The sequence below is a fragment of the Myotis nattereri genome, assembly GCF_964212035.1.
Source record: "Myotis nattereri genome assembly, chromosome: 2".
NCBI lineage: Eukaryota > Metazoa > Chordata > Mammalia > Chiroptera > Vespertilionidae > Myotis > Myotis nattereri.
The window spans coordinates 6,718,115-6,744,221 of record NC_138076.1 but is presented as its reverse complement, the minus strand read 5'-3'; the positions used below and the strand labels follow the sequence as shown (position 1 = coordinate 6,744,221).

The window sequence follows — 26,107 nt, the reverse complement described above, 5'->3', positions numbered from 1 at the left end:
TGAAGCTGGAGGACAGGGAGAGCACAAACCCCAAACATTCCATGAGCAACCACACCCGTCTCCCATGCTCGTTAGCTTTTGTCCTTGAAGGGATTAGCTGCTTAGGTAAATTTTCCCTGCAGTGAAATCCACAAATCTGACGCATAGCATAGAAGTTTAAGGTTACACTTCAGTGCATTTTAACAAACGCATCCACCAGGAGCCCAAACAAAATGGGGCACATCTATCACCCCCTTCCCGAATTCTCCCATCCCCTGCAGTCAACCCCCAGCCCCACAGGCAACCGGGGCCCTGACTGCTTGGAGGACAGACTCATTTTTTTTTTCTGTCCTTGAACTCTGTATAAACGGAGTCAGGCAGTATGAACGCTGGATCCTTTCGCTTATTGGAAGGTTGCTGAGCTTCTCCCGGCTGTGGGGGGATCAGTCCATGGGCCGTTCTTTTGTGTGGCCAAGGTGAAGTCTACCGCGTGAATATGCTACCATCTTTCACATCCGTCCACTTGGTGACTCCAGTTTGGGCCGGTTATGAAGATACGCTTTCATTGGTTAGGGATAAATGCTTGGGACACAATTTGCTGGGTCAAGGGGTTGAGGGAGATGTTATTTTTGACTTTATATAAGAAATTGCCAGTTTCTAAGGAAATTGTGCCTTTTTAAAAAAATTTTACACTCCCATCAGCAATATACACGAGTTCAGTTATTCCACATCCTCACCAATATTTGGTGCTTTGGGTCTTTGTAATTTTAGCCATTCTCATGGGTGAGTGGTAGTGTCTCATTGTGGTTTTAATTTTCAGTTCCCTGATGGCTAATACTGTTGAGCATTTTTTTCATGGGCTAATTAAACATTTTTGTCTTTTCTGTGTAGTTTCTGTCGTAAGATTTTTGCCCACTTGAAAACTGCACTTTTGGTCATTGATTTATGGGAGCTCCTTATATTCTGGATACAAGTCTTTTGTAAACACATGCAAGTGCATGCACAACTTTCAGGCTGCATCTTGCCTTCTTCTTCTTCTTCTTTTTTTCTTGGTAATTGTATTTTTTTAATTTTGTTTTATTGCTTAAACTAGTATTACAAAGAGTACTACAACTTCTGATGAGCAGAAGCTTTCATTTTGATGAAGTCCGATTTATCATTTTTTTTCTCTCACGTTTAGTCCTTTTTATGACCGCTTTAACCACCCACGCTTACTCCATGGCTGCAAACACACTCAAGAACACATTTACTTGTTTGCTGTGGATTTCAAAAAGCTTTGTAGAAATGAGGTGAAATAACCGGAAATGATGGGGTTTGGCCCTGGGTATGTCTGGCTCTGAACTCACCCGCTCTGGGCTGAGGAATGTGTTCAGTGAATTTTGGTCTCAGTTGTATTCATCTACAATGTGGACTTAGAGGACCTCAAAGACCTTCCATCAGATACGTCTGTGCAGACAGAGGCAGAGGAGGGCAGCCCCTGGAACACAGCAAAGCTGAGGACATCAGACCAGCTCCCGCAGTCCAGGGAGGAGGAAGCGGGGGAAGAAGCCGCGGGTGGAAGTGGAGTAAACTTCCCTTTAGTGCCCGGAACTCTTGGTCTACATTTCATCCCTAAACTAACTCAGAGCCTTTGCCATCTCCCGCCTCAGCTCCCACAGTGGAGTTCACCCCGAGTTGAAAGCCACACGCAAGACAGTGGGACATGAACCCCTGCATCTGCCTGTCTGAGCGGGCTTCTTCCCACTCACTGCGTGCAGACCCAGCCTGCGGGGCTCCGCGGGAATGATTGTTGGCCCTTGACCTTTGGCGATTTAAAATCCGCAGGTTTTCCCTCATAGCCCCACTCTGCAAAGACAACCTGTCAAGATTTTGCAGGCCCTCCCTCCGTCCCTCCTTCCCTCTCTTCTTTCCTTCCTTCCTCCCTCCCTTCCTTTTTTTCTTCCTATATTTCTATAAATAGATTTCATTGTGTTTATTCCACATACTTTTAAAGCCATTTTGAGTCAAGTGTTGAGGAAAGCAGTTGATAAATAAGTTGCTCTTTTTTAAGAGTCTTACTAAGCCCGAACTTCACAGCTGTACAGCAAGTCCTTGCTTTAGGAATGCATCCGTTAGCTGTTGACACGGAGGAGTAGACATTTTCCCATGAAAATGACATGGAGGAAGCCAGGATGGAGCAGGCACATCTGTGCAGTGACCTGTCCCCGAGGACCCGACTGACGGCACTAGGGCAGGACTCCACCCTATGAGGCTGTCGCTGAGAAATGCTTCGTCCCAACCAGGGAAACCTCTCACCACAATAGCCTCTTCCATTAGTTTCCTGCTTCCCAAGGTGGGAAGTTGGCTGGCTGGCCTTGTCCCCTGGTCCAGCTCCCAGTGGACCTGCCGGTATAGGGGACAATTTGCATATTAGTCTTTTATTATATAGGGTGTATATATATATATGTGTGTGTGTGTGTGTGTGTGTGTGTGTGTGTGTGTATATATATATATATATATATATATATATATATATATATATATTTTAGATGATTTATGGACTGTAAACACATTCCCAATACATATACTAATTTTGCTTATGGCATTTCCATGTACATATAAAATATTTTACATTACACAAGCCGTGGAGGCCTTTTCCTCCGGATTGCCTGTTTCTATTGGAATGGCTCCCCCATTCTCGGGCGTGCATACAGTCCCCGGGGCAGGCTGCGCAGGCTCACCGCCACTCTCCGGCTGCCTCTTATAAAAGCTGGAAAGTAAATATAGTAAATGCTCCCTTTCCTGCAGCTCAGCGTAGCCGAGTGGAACGGCTCGGAAAAAAGAGATGTCGGAGGAAGGCGCAGGGGAGCAGGAAGACACAGCCTGCTGCCGGACGCCTTCTCACCTTCGCTGGTCTCCATCTCACCCAGGAATACAGAGCCGCAGCCAACACCTGCGCCTCCCCAGGACAAGCCCGCAGGCTAAGGATGGCAGAGCACACCCCCAGGAGGAGCCCGGGTCCTTGACAGCAGCCGCCTCTGGGCTTCCGTTTGATGAGAAAGTAATTCTGTTAGGTGTTGAAGCCATTGTTTCTGGGGCTTTCTGCGGCTCTGGGGTCGAGTCGTTCCTATGCTATTCAGCCTCTCAAACCAACTTCTAGAATTCGTGCTGCTTTATTTTTTACGTTTGACTTTAATCCATCTTAATTTATTTTTGAATAAGCTGAGATATATGGGTCCAACTTTATATTCTTCCAGATGGATGGCCAGTTGTGCCAGCACCATTTATCAAATACTACTGAATAGAAAAAACATTTTTTTGTTTTATACCAAATTTCCCTATATAATGGGATCCATTTCTGAAATTTTAGTTTATCCCATTGATCAATTTGTCGTTGTTTATGCCAATATCATATAGATGTGATTACACTGAGGTCATAGTATACACACACACACACATATACACATACATACACACACATATATACACATACACACACATACACACACACTCATATGCCATTTGATCTTCACTATTTATCTTTTGATCTTCACTATTTATCTTTATAGATATAAATATATCTATTTATATTTTTGGCTATTTTCAGACATTTATTCCTCCACATGAATTTTAAGATCACATTCTGCAATTAAAAATTAGCCTGACTTCTATGCACTTATTTTTCATGAATTGATATTCTTATATCATCCTTTCTATCTAAAAACACTATATTTATATTTATTCAGATCTTTTATTTTTACATCTTTCAGTAATATTTTATAGCTCCCTTCATGTTAGGTCCCACACCACTCTTATAAAATTTGTTCCAAAGAATTTTATAGCGTTTGTTACCATTCTGTAGATAATGTGTTGACTTACAAGTTAGCCAATTAGTGCTTAATAATTATTTAAAAATAGTATGGGACATGCATCAGATATTATTCTCAGTAGCTGACCTATAATAACTCATTTTATTATCAACAAACTGCAGATTAAAAACTAAAGCACAATCCACATAGAAGAAAATTGAAACCCAGAGAAATGAACTAATTTGTCCAAGAATGTCACTTGGCCAAAAATATGTCACTTGCCATTCAGCTGAGTGGCAGATCTAGGACTCAAACACAGATCATTTCTTAACTGCTATGCCATAGTACCCGTGATGTCCATATACTTATCATATATTCATTCAAGTAACAATTTGCTTCAACTTTTATTACTAGAGACACATGGTTTTTGTATGTATACAATGACTCATATATTTAACAAAAGCACCAAATTAACTTTTCCCAAATAACATATATTATTTCATTATCTTTTCTTACTAAAAGATAAAATTGCTAAAATGTCTAAAACAATTTTGAATACTAATTGTGAGAGGAGATGAGCCTTCCTTAAGATCCCAATTATAACTGAATGCTCCTAGGGTCTCACCATTGACAAAGCTGTTTCATGTTTTCAATTGGCCACCTTACATGTGACTAATGTATTTGTTTTTTCTTCTCATGTTACTTCCTGAGTTTCATTTTAATGACTTTTATGGTCTCTAAGTTTTATCCCATAACTTTTCATCATCTATTGATAAGATCACATTTTTCTACTTTGATTTATTAATCTAACTAGAGGCCCGGTGCACAAAATCCGTGAAAGAGTAGGCCTTCCTTGGGCTTCCGGCAGGCACCTGGGACGCAGGCTTCCCTAGCTGCCTCGGGTTTGTCCGGAAGGTCATCCAGAAGGACACCTGGTGTAATTAGCATATTATGCTTTTATTATAGATTTCCTAACATTGGAAAAAAAAAAAGTTGCTTTATCATCAAGGGTTAGTGACAACTTGGTTATTAATTTGGTCTAACCTATTGCTCCTTTTACACATTGCTACATTCTTCTATGCAAACTAGAGGCCCGGTGCACGAAATTCGTGCAAGGGGCTTGGCCACTGCAGCCGCAGCGGCTTGCCTCGGCTCTTGCAGCCCAGGCTTCGTCCGGAAGGTCATCCGTTCTAATCAGCATATTACACTTTTATTATTATAGATATTAGTTTAGGATTTTACACATCTATGGAGAAGATAATTTGGTCTAGGTAGCTTCTTTTATGTACTGTTTTAATCAAGTTTTACAAGGAAGGGCATGTCAACTTCATCACGTGCACTTTAGTGCTTTCCGTGTTTCTGGGTGTGTGTTGTGTTGAATAGCTCTTCGGACATTGCACTTAGCTGTGCTTTGAAGGTTAGGTAAAATTCTCCTAGGGACCCAGGAATCGGCCTTTTCCTTTTCAACCATGCCCCCTTTTTAATCTCTTCTGAGGTAACTGATTTGGGCACGATGTCTCCATGCTTTGAAATAATTTTGGGTTAATTACATTTTGCTAAGAAAAAAAGATAAATTCCTCTAGAGCTTTAAAAAGTGTTGTAAGAACAGGCCCTTGTAGTTGTTACAATGTCTCCAGCGTCTCGCCTTCCTTTCTCCTTATTCTTTCATAGGAATCACGAGGGGCTTTCTATTTCCTTAGTCTTTTGAAAGAATTAGCTTTTATGTTTGCTTTTAATTTTAATTTTATCTTGAATATCTACCTCTTTCCATTTCCTTTGGTTTATTTTTCTGATATTTTACTCATGTCTTAAGATGTATGGTAAATTCTGTTTGTTGGTCTTCAGTCTTTAAATATGTTATTTAACAAGATATTTTCCCTCTGATTATGGCTTTTACTGATTCCTTATACATTTTGGAATAGGGATTTTATTTCATTGCTTTCTACCATTCCTTAGCAGGGTCTAAGAGTGTCATAATCCAGGGGGAGGGGCTTTGTTTATTTTTTTGTTATCTATTTCTAGCTCTACTAAATTAATATGAACAGATATTCTGATTTATAAAGTGTCTATTTTTCTGATATTTTAATGTTTCTTTTTGTGGTTAAATGCACGTTGGTTTCTATAGATATTCCATAGATATAAGAGAAATAGTGTCACTTCTATCTGACTGTTATCAATTTCTGAATTTGTACCTTTGCTGAATTTTTATTAATAGTGTATAATTGCTCTTATTTTTGCCTCTGAGATTTATCTGATTTTGAAAGAAGTAGACCAAAGTATCCCACAACAAATGTATTTTAACACAATTTAAAAAAAATAGTTTTTACTGTATTCAGTTAGCTATATTGTTTAATGTTTGCAATTTAAGACTGTTCATTTTTCTGTCTTTCATCACTTCCTCACTGTTCCTCTTTATCCAGTTCTGTGTGTTTATTGGTAAATTCTACTTTTCCTCATATTAAATTGCTATTCCTGCTTTCTTTTTGTTTGTATTTACTTAATATATCTTTATCCATCTCATTATTCTTTTAATTTTTTCTTTTTTCATTTGTTTTTTATTAAACTTTTTAAAATTGAATTTATTGGGTGTGACATTGGTAAATAAGATTTTGTGACAGCATGGATGGTCCTGGAGAACATTATGCTAGCTGAAATAAGCCAATCAGAGAAGACATATACCGTATGATTTCACTTATATGTGGAATCTCATGAACAAAATAAACTAACATACAAAGCAGAAACAGATTCATAGAGTCAGAGAACAGACTGACAGCTGTCGGAGGGGAGGGTGGTTGGGGGCTGGGTAAAAAAAGGTGAAGAGGTTAAGCAAGAAACAAACAAAAACCCGCAATCCTCATAGACACAGACAAGAGCATGGTGATTAGCAGAGGGAAAGGGTGGGAGCAGGTAGGGGAGGTAAAGGGGGGCTGAATGGAGATGGGAGAAGACTGACGTTGGATGATGGGCACACAATATACTGTACAGGTGGTGTGTTACAGGATTGTGTACCAGAAACCATCTCATTATCCTCCACTATTTCTTATCATTATGTCTGTTTCTTATGAAGACCAATAGCTTTTATAAGCAGACTGAATAGTTTTGGTAAAAAAAATCCAGCACATTTTCATTTCACGTTCATCTACATTTGACTCCTTCCGTCTCGTTTCATGGTGATTCATGATCCTACAGGTTTCCTTTTTTTCCTTGGAGCTGTTGTTGCTAAATTGATCGGATTGCTATTCACTCCCCTTTCCCCCTGCTAATTAGCTAGGTTATTGTGCTTTTTTTTTCTTTTTTTAAAAATTCTAGTAATGATTACCTGCCTTTTCCTGACATTCATATTCAAATACATGTTTTTCATTATTACACGGGTGCAAGGTAGCAATTATTTCCCTGCACGTGGGCTCCATTCCATAACCCCCCCCCCCCCTTTTCAGCTCTGACTTTGGAACACCTTCCCTCCCGCTTTCCTCCGCCTGCTGGATGGTGCTGCGATGGGGAAGTAGTTTTAGTTCTCGCCTGCTTTTGTGTTCCCCTCCTGGTGCTTCTTACACATTTTTAGTTGCTCCGTCATCCTTGGGATTCCAAGGCATGTAGGGTGGGTGGGGCAAAGGCAGGCTTACAGTGGTGAACACGCGAAACGGGTTATTCCTGTATTAATGATTAATTATTGCATTATTTTCCATCCGAACAACGGGAAGCCTACGTTTGCCCCACCCCCCTATAACATTTTAGTTTGTAAATCACTGTTTCCCCTCCTTTTCATAGCAGAGTATCCGATTCCGGTGGGATCACTCCTTCAGTGCTTCCTTAGATGGTATCCATTGGTGATACAGTCTCTGAATCTTTGCATGCTCTGAAATATCATGCATTTCCTCTGGGAGAGGAATGGTACCTTCTCTGTCTGTAAGATCCCTGAGTTGTAGATGTTAGCCCATTGTCTTCCAGCTTCCACTGTTGCAGAGGAGAAACTCACCCATCTTATTTGTGTTTCTTTTGTAACTAACAAGTAACATTTTCTTTTCTCTCTGGATTTTGTAAAATAACTTTATCCATGAAGTTAAATAATTTTTCTAGGATGTGCTCAGGGGTGTGTGTGTGTGTGTGTTTCCTTCTTAATTTTACCTGGAAATGTATTTTCCCTTTTGAGTTATTTCTTCTCCTTCGTCTTCCAAACTATTGATTTGAATTTCAAATTTCAAACTATTGACCACCCTCTCACCTTCAACTAATTCAATGAATCTATTATATCTTTTTGGTTTGTAAATTGCAGCTTTCTCCCTAGCATTTAGCTGTTATTGTTGGTTTTGTTGTCCCTTTGTGTTCCCATTCTCTTATATAATTTTGATTTTGGTTCTCATTTCCTCTCCCATCTCCATTGCTCCTTTCCCTTGGGTGCTTCCTGATGTTTGTTTCTATCCCCCCCACCCCACCCCTCCTGTGTGCGGGGTGCCATGAAGCCGGCCAGGCTCTCCTGGGTGCCTTATGACACCGGAGGAAGTCCCATGAGACTCTAGGGACACCTTTCCACTCCCCAGTTCCCTTGTTGGACTGCCACAGATCTGAGTGGAGAAACTGCGTCTGCTTAGGTTCCCCCAGCTCCTGAGGGAATGAGGAAACCAGCTCCTCAGGCCCACGGGGAGGCAGGGAGCCCCTCTCAGGCCCGCAAAGCCAGGCGTCCTTTCTGATCCCCACCCTAGGTCTCCTGCCCATCCTGGGCTCTCACCTGGGGAAAAACACCTGCATCGGCGTTGCCCTTCAGGCCCCTAGTGAGTTCTAGGTCTCATCACGCCCCTGATCAGGGCTCAGCTCACAGGAGGGAGGTGCTGGCTGGGGGATGGTGGGTGAGGCGTCATTCCAGCCACCATCATGCCGGGGTCCTGGATATTTGCAGGCAAAGGCAGCCTGCTCCTCTAATGCCCTTTTCATTGGCAGGAGGGGGTTGTCCTTGGCCAGGGGAAGGTCAAGCACCTGAAACACTTACAGGAGGGATGGAGCCAGGATGCAGCCCACCGGGGAGGCTGAGAAATCAGGGTGGGATCTACACTTGAACTGGCCTTGGACCAGTTCCGTCATGAGCTGAGAAGCAGAGGTTTGTAAGCGCTGGGGCAGCCGGAAGGGCCAATGGTGAGCAGGAGGAGACAGACAAATCCCCAGGCAACAGGAGGAAGGAGGAGAGAAGCCTGGGGTGAGCCCCCTCCAACATCAGTGAGCGCCTGCCCTTGCCCATCTGCCTTCCCCTGGCCCTTCCGACCTTGCTAATTTATTTTCTATTTTGCTCTCAGGTGTGTATAAATGGAGACGCAATGCTTCTCGTGTTTTAAATATAACCCTCCTCCCTTGGCCATTTTATAGATGTAAGAATAAATGCTGAACTTTTCAGTTTGAAATTCTGGAATTCATAACCCCAACACCAAATTCTAACTGGTGAACATGTTGGGTTAAGAGGGCTCAGAGGTGTTGTCCGCGGGCTTATGGTTCTATGGAAAACGTGTCCTTAGTGCAGACACCCCCTCTTCAAAGTCACCCTCATGGCCAACATTCTGATTGGAGTGGATAAACATAAGCGTTTGGTCAAAAACACTGCAGGCAGTGTAATCGTGGGGAGAGAGAGAGAGAGAGAGAGAGAGAGAGAGAGAGAGAGAGAGAGAGAGAGAGAGAGAGAGAAGGGTATTTTATTTGATCATTGCTCCAAAAGTGTGGGACGATCTCAGGCAGCTGTTTCTGAAGAAATGTGTCTCAGGCCTGACAGGATAAATTCTCTTCAAGGGGGAATCAAAGAAAATAGCATCCAAGAATGCAAAACAAGCCATTGTCGCCCTCACCCCATCACACCTACAGAGAGCTCCCCAGCTGCTAAAGAGAACTGTTTCCATCGCCCAATAAATCACATGAGGACATTTAAAGAGAAAGATCTGTGAGATCCAGTCAAATCACACATTACTGTGCAAATGAAATCATCCCAGCTGCCCAGGATCTAAAGATAACCGCGGCCCCAGCCAGTTTGGCCTGCAGACTGACGGGTCTCGGGTTCGATTCCTATCAAAGAGACATGCCCAGGTAGCAGGCTCCATCCCCAGTAGGGGGCGTGCAGGAGGCAGCCAATCAATGATTCTCTCATCATTGATGTTCCTATCTCTCTCTCCCTCTCACTTCATCTCTGAAATCAATAAAAAATATTTTTAAAAAATCTTTAAAAAGAAAAGATAACCTGGACTTAACAATAATCACCGGCCGGTGAGGAAAGCCATAAAAATGATTAAAATCAAATTTGATAATAGAGCATAAAATTGGTGAATAGAAATATAAAGCATCGCATTTCTGGATTGGAATCCTTGTACTCGCATTAATGGGGTCCCCACTGCGCCCTCCCGCAGCCCACACTGGCTCTCCCTGCGTCAGGCACGGGACACGTGGGTTCAGAACTGACACTCCGTGGACAGGCTCAATCAGCAAGACTCTTTGGAACTGTTTCAACGGTCCTTGGCTACTATTAACATTTTTAATCTTTCATTTTTATTATGTGTCTGATGTCAGGAGCAGTGGCAGGAAGCACATTTTGCCAATTAAATAATTAATCCCACAGCATCCCTGTCAGGGAGGAAACACTGACATTTGTCAGGTTCAAAGAAAATGAGAGTCTAGGAGGATTTTCCGTGATGCTGGCGCGAGAAAAACAGACCCCGAGAGCCGACTTTCCTTCCACTGTTCCTGCTACAAACCTGCCCCGTAGCAAAGCCCAGTAAGAAAAGGTATGGCCACCCTCCTCCTCCCTCAGCCTCCGGGACCCATATCAGCTCTATTTCCTAAATATGCCTCAGTGCCCTCACCCCCTCCAGCCATCGTCAGAACATGGAAGCATGGAGCCGACTGCTGAACCTCAGAGGGAAGGCGGGGGAAGGCGGGAGGGTGGGAAGAGATCAACCAGAGAACTTGTATGCAGGTATGCACATGGACACAGACAATAGGGTGGTGAAGGCCAAGGGCAGGGGTGGGGGGAGGAGGGGAGGGGCAGGGGCATGCCAGAAAGGGTCAGTGGGGGAAGAAAGGGGACATATGTAATAGTTTCAACAATAAAGATTTAAAAACTAAAAAAAAACCCCACCAAAATGGACTGACATTGACAAACCCATGGGCGCTTAGGATACGGAATGGCCTGTTTCCAGCCTTGGCGAGTGCACCGAGGTTAGAAGCCTGCGCGCTAGGGACAGAGGGCCTGGGTTCCAGTCCCAGCTCTGCCACGGCACCACCACGGGCCTCCCCACGCCCCCAAGTCTCACTCTGTGACAGGAGGACACTACCCACCACGGGCTTCCTCAGAGGTGGCCGAGGGGGGATGGCAGTGCCCATGCCTGTGTGTCTGCCCACTGAGGGGTCAGGGCACGGGAGCTCTACATAGCAGCACAGTCCCTGTGTGTGTGTGTATGTGTGTGTGTGTGTGTAATGTTTTCCTTTCCTTTTTTAAATAAAATATATGTTTATTGATTTCAGAGAGGAAGGGAGAGAGAGGAGAGAGATAGAAACATCAGTGATGAGAGAGAATCACGGATCAGCTGCCTCCTGCACGCCCCACACTGGGAATGGAGCCCACAACCCAGGCCTGTGCCCTTGACCGGGAATTGAACCATGACCTCCTGGTTCCCAAGTCGATGCTCAACCACTGAGCCACGCAGGCCAGGCCCTGTGTGTGTTTGATATTCTCTGATTTATGAACACGTACGTTTAGGGACCTGTGCCTTCGCCTTTGACCTCTGCTCTGAAACCTCTAATCATGACTCCATTCACTGTTCCTGCCAGCGGCCTCCACCGCCACAGGAGGCCGGCTCACTGGCTCTCCTGTCCCTTTTCATTCTCCTGTCCATGGCTTGGGAGGAGCTGAGCGATGGTGCTATCGGGTCCCTAAGAACTAAGTTCCAGGGTTCCCACAGGCGGTATCACCATGCCATCCGCAACGGGCTCTGTGTGGGATTGGCGCTGCCCGGGAGGTGAACACGTCAGCTCGCTGTTTCTCACCCCTCAGCATCCTCGCTCTGCCACGGGGCCTGCTCACGTGGGGTGGAGACACGCCTCCCAGCGCAGCCCGCCTCTTGGGCCCTTTTCCCTTCTAATCGCCTCCCACAGTGTGGTATTTCCCAGGAGAGCACTGAACAGCTGTTTTTGTTACAAAAAGCAGGAATTTACACTGGTTCCGATTGCACGCATTTCTACAACTGCCGGCTATTTTTTAAATGGGTGAAAAATGTACCCTGATGGTCTATATTGGCTGTGTACATAATACGGAAGAAAAGAAAGTTGGGTTTAGAATTACAATGCAGTATACAATGAATTAAACCCCACTTAACAAGATCACGTATCTCTAATACATGTTCTATATCTTCCCCTAAAAACTGGATGAAGAACCTTACGCTATTTTGCCCCCTTCCGTGAAATTGACACCTGTCATGAAGGCATGCTTTAGAGGAGAAAAAAAATCCACTCTTTGGCAAATCAAATGAGTCTGCTTTGATGTGAACGGGTGTGGGCGAGCGAATGGCATTTCAGTCTAGTTAGGATGGCTCTTCCCAAAATGCATGGGGAATTTTCAAACTTTTGAATGATTTATTGCATTATTACTTTTTCTTACATTTGTTCCTGCCCAATATCAAACTGTTAGTCACAGTGTCTGTAAGGTGATTGGAAAAGGATGAAAATATCCTTTATCTTTGAAGTTTATGTTTCTTCGTTTCCTGATTAAATTGGCGAAGGGACACCCAGCTCTATGTAAATTGACTGTGCAATACCAGTATAAGAGGATTTTATTTTTATTAGCAGCAATCTTGCCCACAACTCACGACTGTATTAGAAGAAACAAAATATAACCCCGTGTGCCTAATTTAAAATGAGCTACTGTCTGAAAGTGTAGACATCGATAGGTTCTGGATTGTGAAGTAAAGTCACATAAGTCACTGCCAGCAGAGGACAGAGCGTAAAAACGTTCAACAAACATATGCGACTGAACAGACCGTGGTGGGCTGTGCTATGGCAGTGGTCGGCAAACCGCGGCTCGCGGGCCGCCAGCAGGGCAGGATGGGCCAGGAGATGACCCGAAGGAGACTTCCTCCTTTCTCATGAGGGAAAGGCCAGCTTCCTCCCCAGCAGCTGCTGCTCCCCTGCCCCAGTGCTAACTGCATAAGCCGTGTCCCTGAGCACCCTCATGAGGCTGCGAGACAGCCCTGGAGCCCTGGCTTCAAGTTCATGGGCAAACACCTGGCCACATCCGACGTCCCAGACCGCACACACCCACGGCGGAGGTGCTGCCCAGCGGCATGGCTCAGGGTCGAGCAATGACCTATGAGCGAGGAAGTCACGGTTAGATTCCCCATCAGGGCACAGGCCTGGGTTCGATCCCCAGTAGGGGGCATGCAGGAGGCAGCTGATCAATGATTCTCTCTCATCATTGATGTTTCTATCTCTCTCCCTCTCCCTTCCTTTCTGCAATCAATCAATATATATATATATATATATATATATATATATATATATATATATATATAAAATGTGGCGTAGGGTCCCTGTACGTGCAGATATGGAATAGTATGTGATCATCTGAAAAAAAAGTTTCAAAATCTGAGTCAGAGGATAGGACTGCGACCTCAGAATACAACCATGTCACGGTGAGCGGGGACAGGTGAGCGCTCCGCTGCCCAGCGGCCTCCCCCTGCCCCCGAGCAGGCCTTGCTGGCCCGCAGGCACCTACCTTGTCTGCTGTACTCATCCGCTTCCCGGTGAACCAGGTCCTTCACTCTGTTCCCGTAGAGCAGCCGGGAGGAGTCGTGGTCGAAGGCCTTGAGCGTCTCGCTGGAGCTGTAGGACTTCTGCGTGGGCACCCTACACTCCTCGTTGTCGGCCGAGGAGTTGGTGTGCCGCCGTTCCTTCTCGCGCCTGCCCTTGGTCAGGGAGCAGTAGGGCCTCCGCTCCTTCACATCCATGCTTCATTCCTTCCGGGCGCACATGGGTCCTGGGGGCGGCGGGCGCTGCTCAGGGGGCGGCTCTCATCGGCTCTCTGGAAGGAGAAAAGGGGGGCAGGCGGTCAGTGTCCCCTTCATCTGGACACAGGCTCGCCCGGGCTCTGAGCTCAGTGGGTTGAGCATCCTCCCCTGCACCTCCAGGCCGCAGGTTCCATTCAGCTCAGGGCAGGTGCCTGTTGTGGAATGGATGCCCAGTAGGGGGCGTGCAGGAGCAGCCAGAGGGGTGGTTCTCTTGCCTGGATGTTTCTCTACTTCCCTCCCCCTTCCCATCTCTCAAATGAATGAAAAATATACTTAAAAAATTCGCTTTCAACAAGAAGTGAACATTGGTGGAATCAGTGTAAATTATCCTGATTATTGGGAGTTGAGGCATGTTTTCTGTTAGTGAGTTATGGGTGCTTGTTTAAGCTACTATATCTGAGTTTCCACACTGATACAAAAAACAAGCTGAAGGCAGCACTAACGCAGCTTACACCTGGCCTCAGCATGCTTGTTACATTTTCCACAATGGAAACATTTTCCCTTGTAGCATTTTCTTCATTTGTAAGTACTTTCCCTTCCTTTTTCTTTATAAAAAAACATATTTTTATTGATTTCAGAGAGGAAGGGAGAGGGAGAGAGAGATAGGAACATCAATAATGAAAGAGAATCATTGATCGGCTGCCACCTGCACGCCCCACACTGGGCATCGAGCCCACAACCCGGACATGTGCCCTGACGGGAAATCGAACCATGACCTCCCGGTTCATAGGTCAAAGCTCAATCACTGACCCACACCGGCCGGGCTCACAGGGTTCTTTAATGTGCTCCCAGCGCGGAATCCTACAGCTGCTTCTCCCTCGGGTCTCAGCTTATGTCTCCGCGGCCATGCGCCTTAATTCTTTCTGAGCAACGTTGCCATCCTACACCTTTCACGTGCAAATCTCTGCCTTCCGTCCAGCGGTAAGGACCGCCAGGCTCTGAGCTGGAACCTTCACAGCCTCCCAGAGCGTTGCTCCTCCTGCACCCTCTTCAACCCAACAACACCCTTTCCTCTCCGAGCCACCAGGGCCAGCTGCCTCCCAGGGGTCCTCGCTGCTCTGCTGCTGAGTGAGCTGGGCCAGAGGGAGTGGCTGCTAACCTCTTAGCTCGGTTGTTTGAAATGGATCTTGACGTCCCACCTTTTCCTTCGATTGCATAAATCTGATCTTCAAAAACTAATATTATCCACAGACTCCTTCTGATTTATTACCCCCGTTAGTCTCTTTACAAATTCTCCTAATCGCTCTTAATCGAAATTGGATTTCTCTTAGTCTAGCTTTCCTTTCAGTTTAAGACTATCAATAATTTTAAGGTATGGTGATGGAGACTATTTTTATACATTAGGATTAAGACAACAATACACGGATTCACTCTTTTTATGCTAGCGAACAAGTTACTTTGGACAAGTATTTATTGAGTGACTATTACAGTCCCTTCTCTGCCCTGAGGACCCACCATTGGCTGAAACAGTGTGCCGGCCTCGTGGAGTGAACGTTCAGTGGGGTCCGCAGGCACCTTCTTTCTCACAGAGTGAGCAAATATGTCTGAGTTCAACACAAATCTTGTCTCCGAAGTAGTCTGCATCTCATTGGCTGAAAGTCCATGTAGACCCTCAAAACTACATGATCATCAAAAAGCTCTTAATTGACCAGAAAAAAAAAAAGCTAATTCAAGCATTTTTAGGAACAGAGCTTTGGGATTTGAGATCATTATAAAAGTTCCATTTTTTTTTTTTTTTGCCCCAAGTTGCCATCTATTTTAAAGTCAGTGTTTCTATATATACACTGATGTATGCATTGTTACACTTTAAAATGGACTGATTGAAGCAAGGGAAAAGTGTTTTATGGTGTCTGTGTGTATGTTTTTTCACTGCATTTTGCTTCAGTTAGTTAGATCACCAGGCACTGACTGGTAAATTCTAGTCTGCCGGCCAAAGCCATCCAATCAGCTGTTTCCGGAAATAAATTTTACTGGAACACAGCATGTGTGTTTCTTTATGGATTGTCCTTGGCTGTGCCCGTGCCACAGAATCGAGTGGTTGTAACAGAGACTGTAGGAAATTGAATCGTGTCTCCCAAAAAGACCATGTGGGTGTCTTAATCCCTAGTACCTGTGCATGTGACTTTATCTGGAAATATGGTCTTGGAGGTTATAATCAAGTTAAGCTGAGGTTATACTGGATTAGGGTGGGTCCTGAACCCAGTGACTGGCATCAGTATGAGAGACAGAAGAGGGAGGTATGGATACAGGGACATACACGCAAACAGGGAAACAGGCCACGTGAGGACCGAGGTGGAGATTGGAGCGATGCAGCTACAAGCCAAGAAATGTAAGGGCTGCTGGCACCGTCAGAAGCTGGGAGAGAGGCTGGAATAGATGCTTCCCGAGAACTCCAGAGAGAGCACGGCCCTGCCACCATCTGGATTTCATGCTTCTGCCTTCAGAGCTGAGAGAATACACTTCCGTTGCTCTAAGCCAGTGGTCGGCAAACTCATTAGTCAACAGAGCCAAATATCAATAGTACAACGATTGAAATTTCTTTTGAGAGCCGAATTTTTAAAACTTAAACTATATAGGTAGGTACATTGTTATTAACTTAATTAGGGTACTCCTAAGCCAGTGGTCAGCAAACTGCAGCTCATGAGCCACATGCAACTCTTTGGCCCCTTGAGTGTGGCTCTTCCACAAAATACCGACTTCTGCGCATGGGCCACGAAGTTTCAATTGCACTGTACGTGCGCGCCCGCACGTGGTATTTTGTGGAAGAGCCACACTCAAGGGGCCAAAGAGCCACATGTGGCTCACGAGCTGCAGTTTGCCGACCACTGCTCTAAGCCCCCAAGTTTGTGGTAATTTGTTACTGCAGCCAAGGAAGCTAAGGCAGAGACCTGATGGCCTGCAAAGTCTAAACTACTTACTCTCTGGCTTTGTTGTTGTTGTTGTTGTTGATTCTCACCCCAGGATATTTTCCCATTGATTTTTAGGAGAGTGGAAGAGAGAGGGAGAGACAGAGAAACATCAGTGTGGGAGAAACACATTGATTGGTTGCCTCCTGCACGTACCCCAATCAGGGCCCAGGACAGGGGCGGAGCCTACAACCAAGGTACGTGCCCTTGACTGGAACCTTTTGGTCCTCAGGCCAATGCTTATCTATGAGCCAAACAGGCTAGGGCTACCCTCCAGCTCTTTAGAGAAAAAACTGCCAATGTCTGAGGTAGACCATGCACACTTCCATTCTGTCTTTATCTGTCCCTTTGGGTCCATGAATGTTAAGACTATTCTCTTTTCTATATAGTTCACGATACTGTTTTACAATTTTGCAAATGAGATAATCAATACGTTCTTTAACAGAGTGATGTGAGCATATAGCATCACTCAGTGAAGATGCATCCTTGCGGTAACGTTACGAATGTTTACGAATCGATGCCAAATGCATGTTAAAAATGAGTGACGAAAAGATGGTTGTAGGCGTACTTGAGCTTTACAGAACATCTCTAGCGCCAAATACTGTATCTGAGTCATCTTTATTTGTGAAGCGATCCTCAGTGCCATGATAAATCAAGACATAGGACTCAAAGACACCACCAGAGACAAAGCCATTTTGATCTCAGAGGGATTTCAAACTGAAAAGCCCTTTGCACCCGTCTGTCCGTTTGTGTATGTCGTTTGAACTCTTCAAGGAGTTCGATTGCACTGTAATGTTTGCAGCCACCGATTTCCCTCGGAAGCAAGTCAATGAGTTCCATGTGACTTCAAAGGCAGTCCTCTGCCATCTCCTGCACTCAAGGCTGGAGACGAGAAGGTTAAAAAATGTAGCGCTGAGTTGTTGGAGCACTTTGGTGGCCACTGCATGGTCCTCCACTGAAAAGAGGGTCACTGTGAACTTTTTAGCATAAAGCACTTAACCTTGCTGCCTTGGTGGGCAGGGCTTGTGAAAAACAAGGAAAGCCATTAGGGAGAAAGTTGACCAAACACTTTTGATTGAATTGGCTGCCACAACTATGTGACAATACCAATCTGATTTGGTTCATTTTCATTAGCTCCTTGAAAAACAACTCAGTTAAAAACCATAACACTCCTTTAGAAAACACAGCTGGTCTTAAAGCAAATGCCATTATATGGTTATTTGCTTTCCTCAATCTCTTGCAATGTATCTGATCCACTGAGGGAGTGGGCAGGCAGTCCCTTACTTAGGGACACTAGACTTAGGGTGATCATATCCTCTATTTCAGAGATATTATTAAACACTAGAGGCCCTGTGCATGAAATTTGTGTGGGGGTGGGGGGTGTCCCTCAGCCCCGCCTGCACTCTCTCCAATCTGGGACCCCTCAGGGGATGTCCAAGGGAGACACCGAGGGGGATGTCTGAGGGGGATGTCCGACTGCTGCTGTATCGGGTCTAAAATGGCAGTCAGACATCCCTCTCACAATCCGGGACTGCTGGCTCCTAACCGCTCACCTGCCTGCTAGCCTGATTGATGCCTAACTGCTCCCCTGCCAGCCTGATTGCCCCCAATTTTCCTCCTCTGGCAGCCCGCTCACCCCCAACTGCTCTGCCGTGCAGGCCTGGTCCCCCTCAACTGCCCTCCCCTGCAGGCCTGGTTGCTCCCAACTGCCCTCTCCTGCTGGCCATCTTGTAGCAGCATCGCGAGGGCGTTGCACCACCTAGGCTTTTGCTATATAGGATGCTTTGAAACTTGGCTAGAGAATTTAATATCATTACATTGTTTCATAACATGTTCCTAATTCCAAAGGAACATTTTTTAAATAGTACTTTAGGAAGTAATCTGATTTGAATTGGACTTTCTATGTCTCTAAAACCCTTGATACCAATGATTAAAATCTATCAGGCCTATAATAAACATTCCTAGAATCACCTGTTCTTCTAAAATTCCAGGAGCTTATGTGTCTATCCAGCACCTGGAATAAAAGCACACATCTGAACCCAAAGGATTAAGTAATCTTTTGGTTGATGCCGCTAATGCTTCTGTTGTTATTTATTTTCTGTAAGAATTGTGCATTTCTGATTGTTTCCTGGAATAATTTCTGCATACACTGTCCTCCTGACTTTACAATAGTTTGAAAAGCTCTCCCAAAAGAATAAGCAGACTTCAGAGAAACACTAGTTCACACAAACATATTTTAGACTCAAGATCTGAATTAAGTTCTTTATACACAATCCTGAGAAAATGTGCCTTTTGTTATTAGCAATCCATAGTTTTCCCTAATAAGTTGGTTTTTTTGTTTTGTTTGTTTTTTTAAAATATATTTTATTGATTTTTTACAGAGAGGAAGGGAGAGAGATAGAGAGTTAGAAACATCGATGAGAGAGAAACATCGATCAGCTGCCTCCTGCACATCTCCTACTGGGGATATGCCCGCAACCCAGGTACATGCCCTTGACTGGAATCGAACCTGGGACCTTTCAGTCCGCAGGCCGACGCTCTATCCACTGAGCCAAACCGGTTTTGGCATAAGTTGGTTTTTATGACTTATTACCAATTACATTAACCAAACAGTAAATACAGAATGTTCATCTGCCATAAGAATTTCAAAGTGCTTCCTATCTCAAAATAGCGAGATTGAACACCAGAGGAAATCAATTACAATTGTTCATTTTAGAGCAAATTTTGGTTCCCGAGGCAAAGCTACAGATCAAAGAGTTGAAATAATTGAACCCCAACACAAAATCCCATTGTGGCGGTTTATTTTTGCAACGCTAACCTCAAGCACAAGTCACATTAGAGCTTACGTTTTCAAACAGGAGAATGCAAGCAAATTTAGCTACTGTGTTTGAGGCGCAAAGTTAAAACACAAGCAAAACTGTGGGAAGAAATATAGGGAAAGGGGTGTCTAATATGAGTAATAAAAGTGATGCTTGTTGAGAAGATCCAGGAAAATAAAAAAATAAAAACGGGAAATAGTTGTGGTTGATAAGGTTCACACAAGGCCGGTTGCTTTCTTTAAACATGACAGGAAATAAAGAGACCATTTGACGGCAATAATTAATAAGTCAACTTCTGCTTCCAGACAAGATGGCGTAGCAGAAACTGGATGGACCTTCCTGTCTAAACAGCAACCACAACAAAATACATGAAACACAGTTTTCAAGTCATTTCCATGAAGTCATGATGGACAACAAACCTTAAGAAACGGGAAACAAACGAGAGAGCCCTTGGTTAGCCGTGCTCACTGCCTTGAGGGAATTTCCAGGCCACAGCACAGCGGGGAGAAAGGCAGGGGGAGCCAGCAGTCTCCCTAAGCCAGAGGCAGAGCTGAAAGTCTGGTAGACCAGGCGATAAGAATCTGCAGGGCAAAGTGCTGGAAAAGGGAAGCCACATGGAGAAGGAACTCTGGGGTCTGCAGAGGGTCCTTCTTGGGGATTCGCCCAGCACTGACCAGCACCTGTGTGTGAGGAACTTGCCAGAGGCCAGAGAAAGGATTGGAAAGAATTAGCGTGGAGCTTCCCAACCTCAGCACCACTGACATTTTAGATGAAAAAAAAAATCCCCTTTTGTTGGGGGCGATCCTATAGGATGTTCAGCAGCAGTCCTGGCCTCTACCCACTAGCTTCCAGCAGCATCCCTAGTCACATCAGTAAAACATACCTTCAGCCATTGCCAACTGTGCTCTGGGGGCAAAATTGCCCCCTGAGGGGCCCCTGAATTACAGAGAGCAGTAGCCAGAGCTCACCCAAGGCCATGAACACTGTACATTCCCACCAGCCAGACTGAAAAATCTCCTAATGTATTAATTAGGCAATGCACGCAGAAAGGCCTGACCTCGGCTGTGCAGAATAAGAAACACTAGGCAAACCATAGTTCTGGTTCCACCTAAACATCTTAAATGCAAGACCAGAAAGGGGCAAACTGTTCAAAGTAGCTTAACTGCCCCATGGAAAGCTCAATAATAGAACAGGAATACAAAAATACCCAGCACTCACAACATCAGCCATCCAATCAAATATCAGCGGTGTGCCAAGAAGCAGGAAAACAACGAGGAGAAAATCAATCAGTAGGAACTGACTCAGAACTGACACGGGTGCTAGAATTAACAGACAGGAAAATGAACACTGTTGTTTTAAAAGCACCCTATATGTTCAAACACTGAATGGAGACTTTGGAAATATAAAAAAAGAAGACCCGAATCAAATTTGTAGAGATGAAACTACCATGTCCTGGGTAAAATATGCAGTGGGTGGGGTGAAAGGCAGAATAGAAACTGCAGAAGAAAAGGTTAATAAATTAAAGATATAGCCACAGAAACTACACAAATGAAGCACAGAGAAAGCGAGTAAACAAATAAATGAGATGTGGTACTACTTCAAGAGGCCAAGATGTAACTGGAGACCCTGAAAGAGAAAACAGAGAGCAATGGACATAAAAGTGTTTAGAAAAAGTAGTAAATGAAACTCAAATTGGATAAACACTACAAATCTACAGGTCCAGAAGGTCAACAAAAAAAGTTAAAAAAAAAAATTACACCAAGATATTTTATTCTGATTAAAATTTTCAAAGCCAGTCATTAAAAAGTCTTTAAAGTAGACACAAGGGAAAGGCACATCATATACAGAGTTTCTCACTGGAAATAATAGAGAAACATCTCTACTGAAAAAATTGTCACCCTACATATCTATACCCAGTGAAGCTACCTCTCAAAGATGAAGGTGAAATAGCTGTCTTTACAGACACACCGAATGGACTCTCATTACAAGAGCTTTAGTGGAAGTCCTCTAGGCAGAAGGAAAATGGCATCAGATGGAAACATGTCTCTACACAAAGGAACGAACTGCCTGGAAGATAGCAGCTACATGCATACATTTAGCAGTTATTTTTCTTACTATATAAATCTCTTTAAAAAGACAGATGACCGTTCACAGACAATCATAATTGTGGTGGATTTTGTAATGTACATGTGACTGAAATGTATTGCAACGGCAGCATAAAGGAAGGGAGGGGAGAAGCAGAAGTATACTACCGGAAGGTTGGCACACTCTATGTGAAGTGGCATAATACACCTGAAGGTAGAGCGTGTCATGCTAAATGTGTACACTTTAAACCCTCAAGCCATCACGAAAATAAAAGCAGAAAGTTAGAGCTAATGAGCCCACAAACAAAAGAAACAATGGGATCCTAAAAAAGGGGGAGCATAAAAACAATCACCTCATCCAAGGAAGGCAGGAAAGGAGGGACATGGGCAAATCGAATACAAGTAGCGCGATGACAGACTTAAAACTAACCAGGCCAATAGTCACCTTAAATGTAAATGGTTAAAGGCAGAGATGTTCAGGTTGAATAACAAATTTATATGCTGCTTCCAAGAAACATGCTTACATATCAAGACACAAACATGTTAAAAGAAATCCTAACCTTGGTGGCCAAATGCCCAGAGTGCTGGGGCAGAGTGAGTGAGGAGGCAAGGCCAGCGGGGACTTAGGGGCCAGGGGTAGAGCTTCACAGGGCAGGCTAGCATTTCATTCACATTCTACCAGTAACGGGCGACCAATGGGTAGTTGTAGGTGGGTCACTGGCATGATCAATCCAGTTCACAATTGGGGAATAAATCACTCTTGGCTGAAGGGTGGAGGGCAGGGAAGAGGAAGCAGGAACACTTGCAGACACTGCTTCATTTGTGTAGTTTCTGTGGCGATATCTTTAATTTATTAACCTTTTCTTCTGCAGTTTCTATTCTGCCTTTCACCCCACCCACTGCATATTTTACCCAGGACATGGTAGTTTCATCTCTACAAATTTGATTTGGGTCTTCTTTTTTTATATTTCCAAAGTCTCCATTCAGTGTTTGAACATATAGGGTGCTTTTAAAACAACAGTGTTCATTTTCTTGTCTATTAACACTTCTGGAGCGGAAGCAGGAACACTTGCAGGCAGATTTTTGCAGATGTCCAGGCAAGAGAAGGATATCTTGGACGAGGAGATTTAGAGAAGCAGATAGACATGGGGGTGGGGTGGGGGTGGGGCAGCAATACTGTGATAGGCGGGAAGGAGAGAGGAAAAGGAGAGTTGAGGACCAGCAGGTGGCTGGCTGGAGGCTGGGTGAGATAGGTGAGGGGCCAACTCTGGAGACAGCGAGAACAGGAGGCTGTCCCTAAACACAGTGTAATGCACACTCCCAATTGTTGCTTTCCTTTCATCTGAAACATGTATTAAGCAGTAATATTTATTCTTTGTGAAAACTAGAAAATACAAATAATTGCCCTAAAATACCTAAAATTATTGCACTCAACATTTTCAGACTTTTTCTGTGCATATGTGTGTAAATATATGTATCCCATATATATATATACATATATACACACACATATATATAATATAGATGATCTTGTAACTCATTTTTACTTAACATATTGTCAATGTTTTCATGTGAGCCAATATATTTATGTCTTTAATAAATAATAAATAGGCAGCTTATTGTTTCAAAACTCAAAATTCTTCTCCATTCGTTATCCTGGATAGCAAATAGGCGAACGTAGCTAATGGAACAAATAGGAGAACATACTAAAATAGCTACTGAATAAGTGAAAGCTGGAAAATTTTAATTGGAAAATATATAGAACAGTGCCTTAGGCTATAAGAAAAGTGGCTTAAATCTGATCAAATCATTAAAAATTCTCTCAAAATTATTTATATGTAGAAGAAAAAGAAAATGGAAAAGATCAAAAAATAAAAAAATATAGATAATCAGGCTAATTTACCCAGTAATGGAAGGTGGGAATATATTCTCTTATTTAAAATTAAAAAAAAAGCAATCATTTGCATAGTTGAAATTAAAGGGATTGCTTCTCTTGATTAAAATGTGTGGACAATAGTAATATAACACATGTCACAGTAATATGTGCTAATACCTAGTTTATGGCTACAGTGGCATGAATAACTTGGGGAGAAGACCAGACTCTCCATACGCAGAACAGAAGGGAAGGGTACTTGAGAATCCAATACAGCCGAGCCCAATGCAGCTTTCTCACCTTGCAGATCTGTAAAATGTTAATAGCAGCTCTCAATTTGTCTGCCTGCCTGGATCAACCAATACACATCATATTTAAGCATTTTCATGATGATTTAAACCAGAACCCTGAATCCATTTGGTTCTCTTGTGCTTCAGCATGAGCCAGGCCTTTGAAAATTTTGCAAAAAAATACTATCTAGCTGAAAAGGAAAATCAAGGAAACAGTTATGTGTCAGGCAGCTGATACTGGGTTTTCCAAATGGCCTTCAACAGACACTAGGAAGCCCAGCTGGGTGGCTCAGGAGTCAGAGTTCGATTCTTGGTCTTGGGTTATGGGCTGGATCCCCAGTAGGGGGCGTGGAGGAGGCAGCCGATCAATGATTCTTTCTCATCATTGTTGTTTCTGTATCTCTCCCTCTCCCTTCCTTTCTGAAATCAATAAAATCATATTTAAAAAAAACTCCCACCTTTAAAAATATATATATATATATATATATACACACACGAGGTAAAAACAACCGTAGACAGCTCTAATGTGATTTTATGTGTTGTTCGGACTGAATGGCATCAGGGGCTGTCCTGTTCCTTCAACATGAGGAAGTATGAGACACTAATCAAAGTGTTCAAGTCAGACAACCAGCATGGCGAGGCTGGACCCAACTCCCACACGGTGCCCTTCCATTTATTTTTTTGAAGAGGTGTCAAACTCTAAGATCTGTGTAGCATCACCTCCACAGTCAACCCTTTAGTCATAATGAGAGGGAAAAAGAGCAAGTCTTCTCAATGACTTACAAACAACTACGCTTGCTGTTCCGTGAGAGTGACTCAGAGATGACCTGGCGACAACGGGGAACCCTGTGCGCAAGGGAGGCGCTTCTTAAATGAAGAGCTGATATTATTTCCCTAAGTGCCAGGCAGGCTCCTCTCTGCAGAGTGGACATAAAAGCTCCTGGATGAATTATTAATTTCAATCTTGATTATTTATTGAGTGCTTAAAATATGCCAGGTGCTTCACATATATGACCTCACTGAGTCCTCACGGCAACCTTGCTGGGTAAGAATTATAGAGCCCATTTTCCTATGAAATTCACTGACTACCCCAAGGACACATCTGGAAGCAGCCAGGCAGAATTTGCACACATTCTAGTTTCATTCCAAAGCTGCACTTTTAACCACTCAACTCTACTTCCAAACCTCAGAACCAAAAGGGAGTTTAAGCAATTAAAAAAAATTTAACATGATCTCACTTATGTGTGAAATCAAATGAACAAAATGAATTGACCAACAAAATAAGGCCCAAAGCATGAAGGCATGGAACAGACTGACATGTAGGGTTGGGGGGGGGGGGGGAGGGATGATAAGAGATAAATCAAAGAACTTATATACTTACTAGAGGCCCAGTGCATGAAATTCGTGCACGGGTAGGGTCCCTAGAGCTGGCCAGTGATCAGGGCCGATCTATGGGGGCAACTGGTGGGGGGCCCCCACTGGTACCTGCCTTGGCTGGCCTGGTGCCACCCACTCACTGGCCTTACCCCCCACTGTGGGTCTCCTCTCTCTGCGGGGCAACTGGTGGGTGATCGAGGGGGTGAGGGCGCAGTGCTCTGCTGGCACCCACCTTGGCTGACCTGGGGCCTGTAGGTTGGGGACAGCTCCTGCATTGAGCATCTGTCCCCTGATGGTCAGTGCGCATCATAGCAACTGGTTGTTCCACCAGTTGTTCCACCATTTGGTCTATTTGCATATTAGGCTTTTATTATATAGGACTAGAGGCCTGGTGCATGATTCATGCACGGGTGGGGTCCCTCGGTCTGGCTGGCAATTGGGGCCCATCGGGGCACGCTGGCCACGGGGAGGCACCGTGGGAGTTTGTTCAGCCGCGGGAGGTTGGCTATGGGAGCGCAATGACCACTAGTGGGCAGCTCCTGCAGTGAGAGTCTGCCCACTGGTGGTCAGTGCATGTCGTAGCTACCAGCTGGTCATCTGGTCGTCCCATAGTAACAGTCGCTTAGGCTTCTATATATATAGATAGGCATAGCCCATGGACACGGGCAATAGGGTAGTGAAGACCTGGGGGGTTTATAGGGGGTGGGAGGAGGAGGATAAAGGGGGGGGGGGGATGGGAGATATCTGTAATACTATCAACAATAAAAAATATATTTTAAATTTTTTTAAGTTGAGAGAGAGAGAAATAACAGCAAAAGTTGGACAGACTGTGTCAGGATGTCAACAGATCCATACTAACAAACTGAATGGAGGTTGTGCTATGAAAACACCATAATTCTATTTGTAGAGACGCCAGCGCTGGGGAGGCCAAAGGGAAAGGCAAGTGAAACTCAACTGAGGAGT

General features: G+C 44.2%; 1 protein-coding gene across 1 annotated transcript in view; it reads right to left on the bottom strand.

The window, feature by feature from the left end:
* TENM3 (teneurin transmembrane protein 3) overlaps positions 1–26,107 on the bottom strand; it is a 571,505-nt gene that overhangs the window by 401,252 nt on the left and 144,146 nt on the right. Inside the window, exon 2 of the mRNA XM_081084077.1 lies at positions 13,504–13,809. Within this exon, the coding sequence (XP_080940203.1) occupies positions 13,504–13,735 (232 nt within the window). The 5' untranslated portion in view covers positions 13,736–13,809. The remainder of the gene's footprint in view (positions 1–13,503; positions 13,810–26,107) is intronic.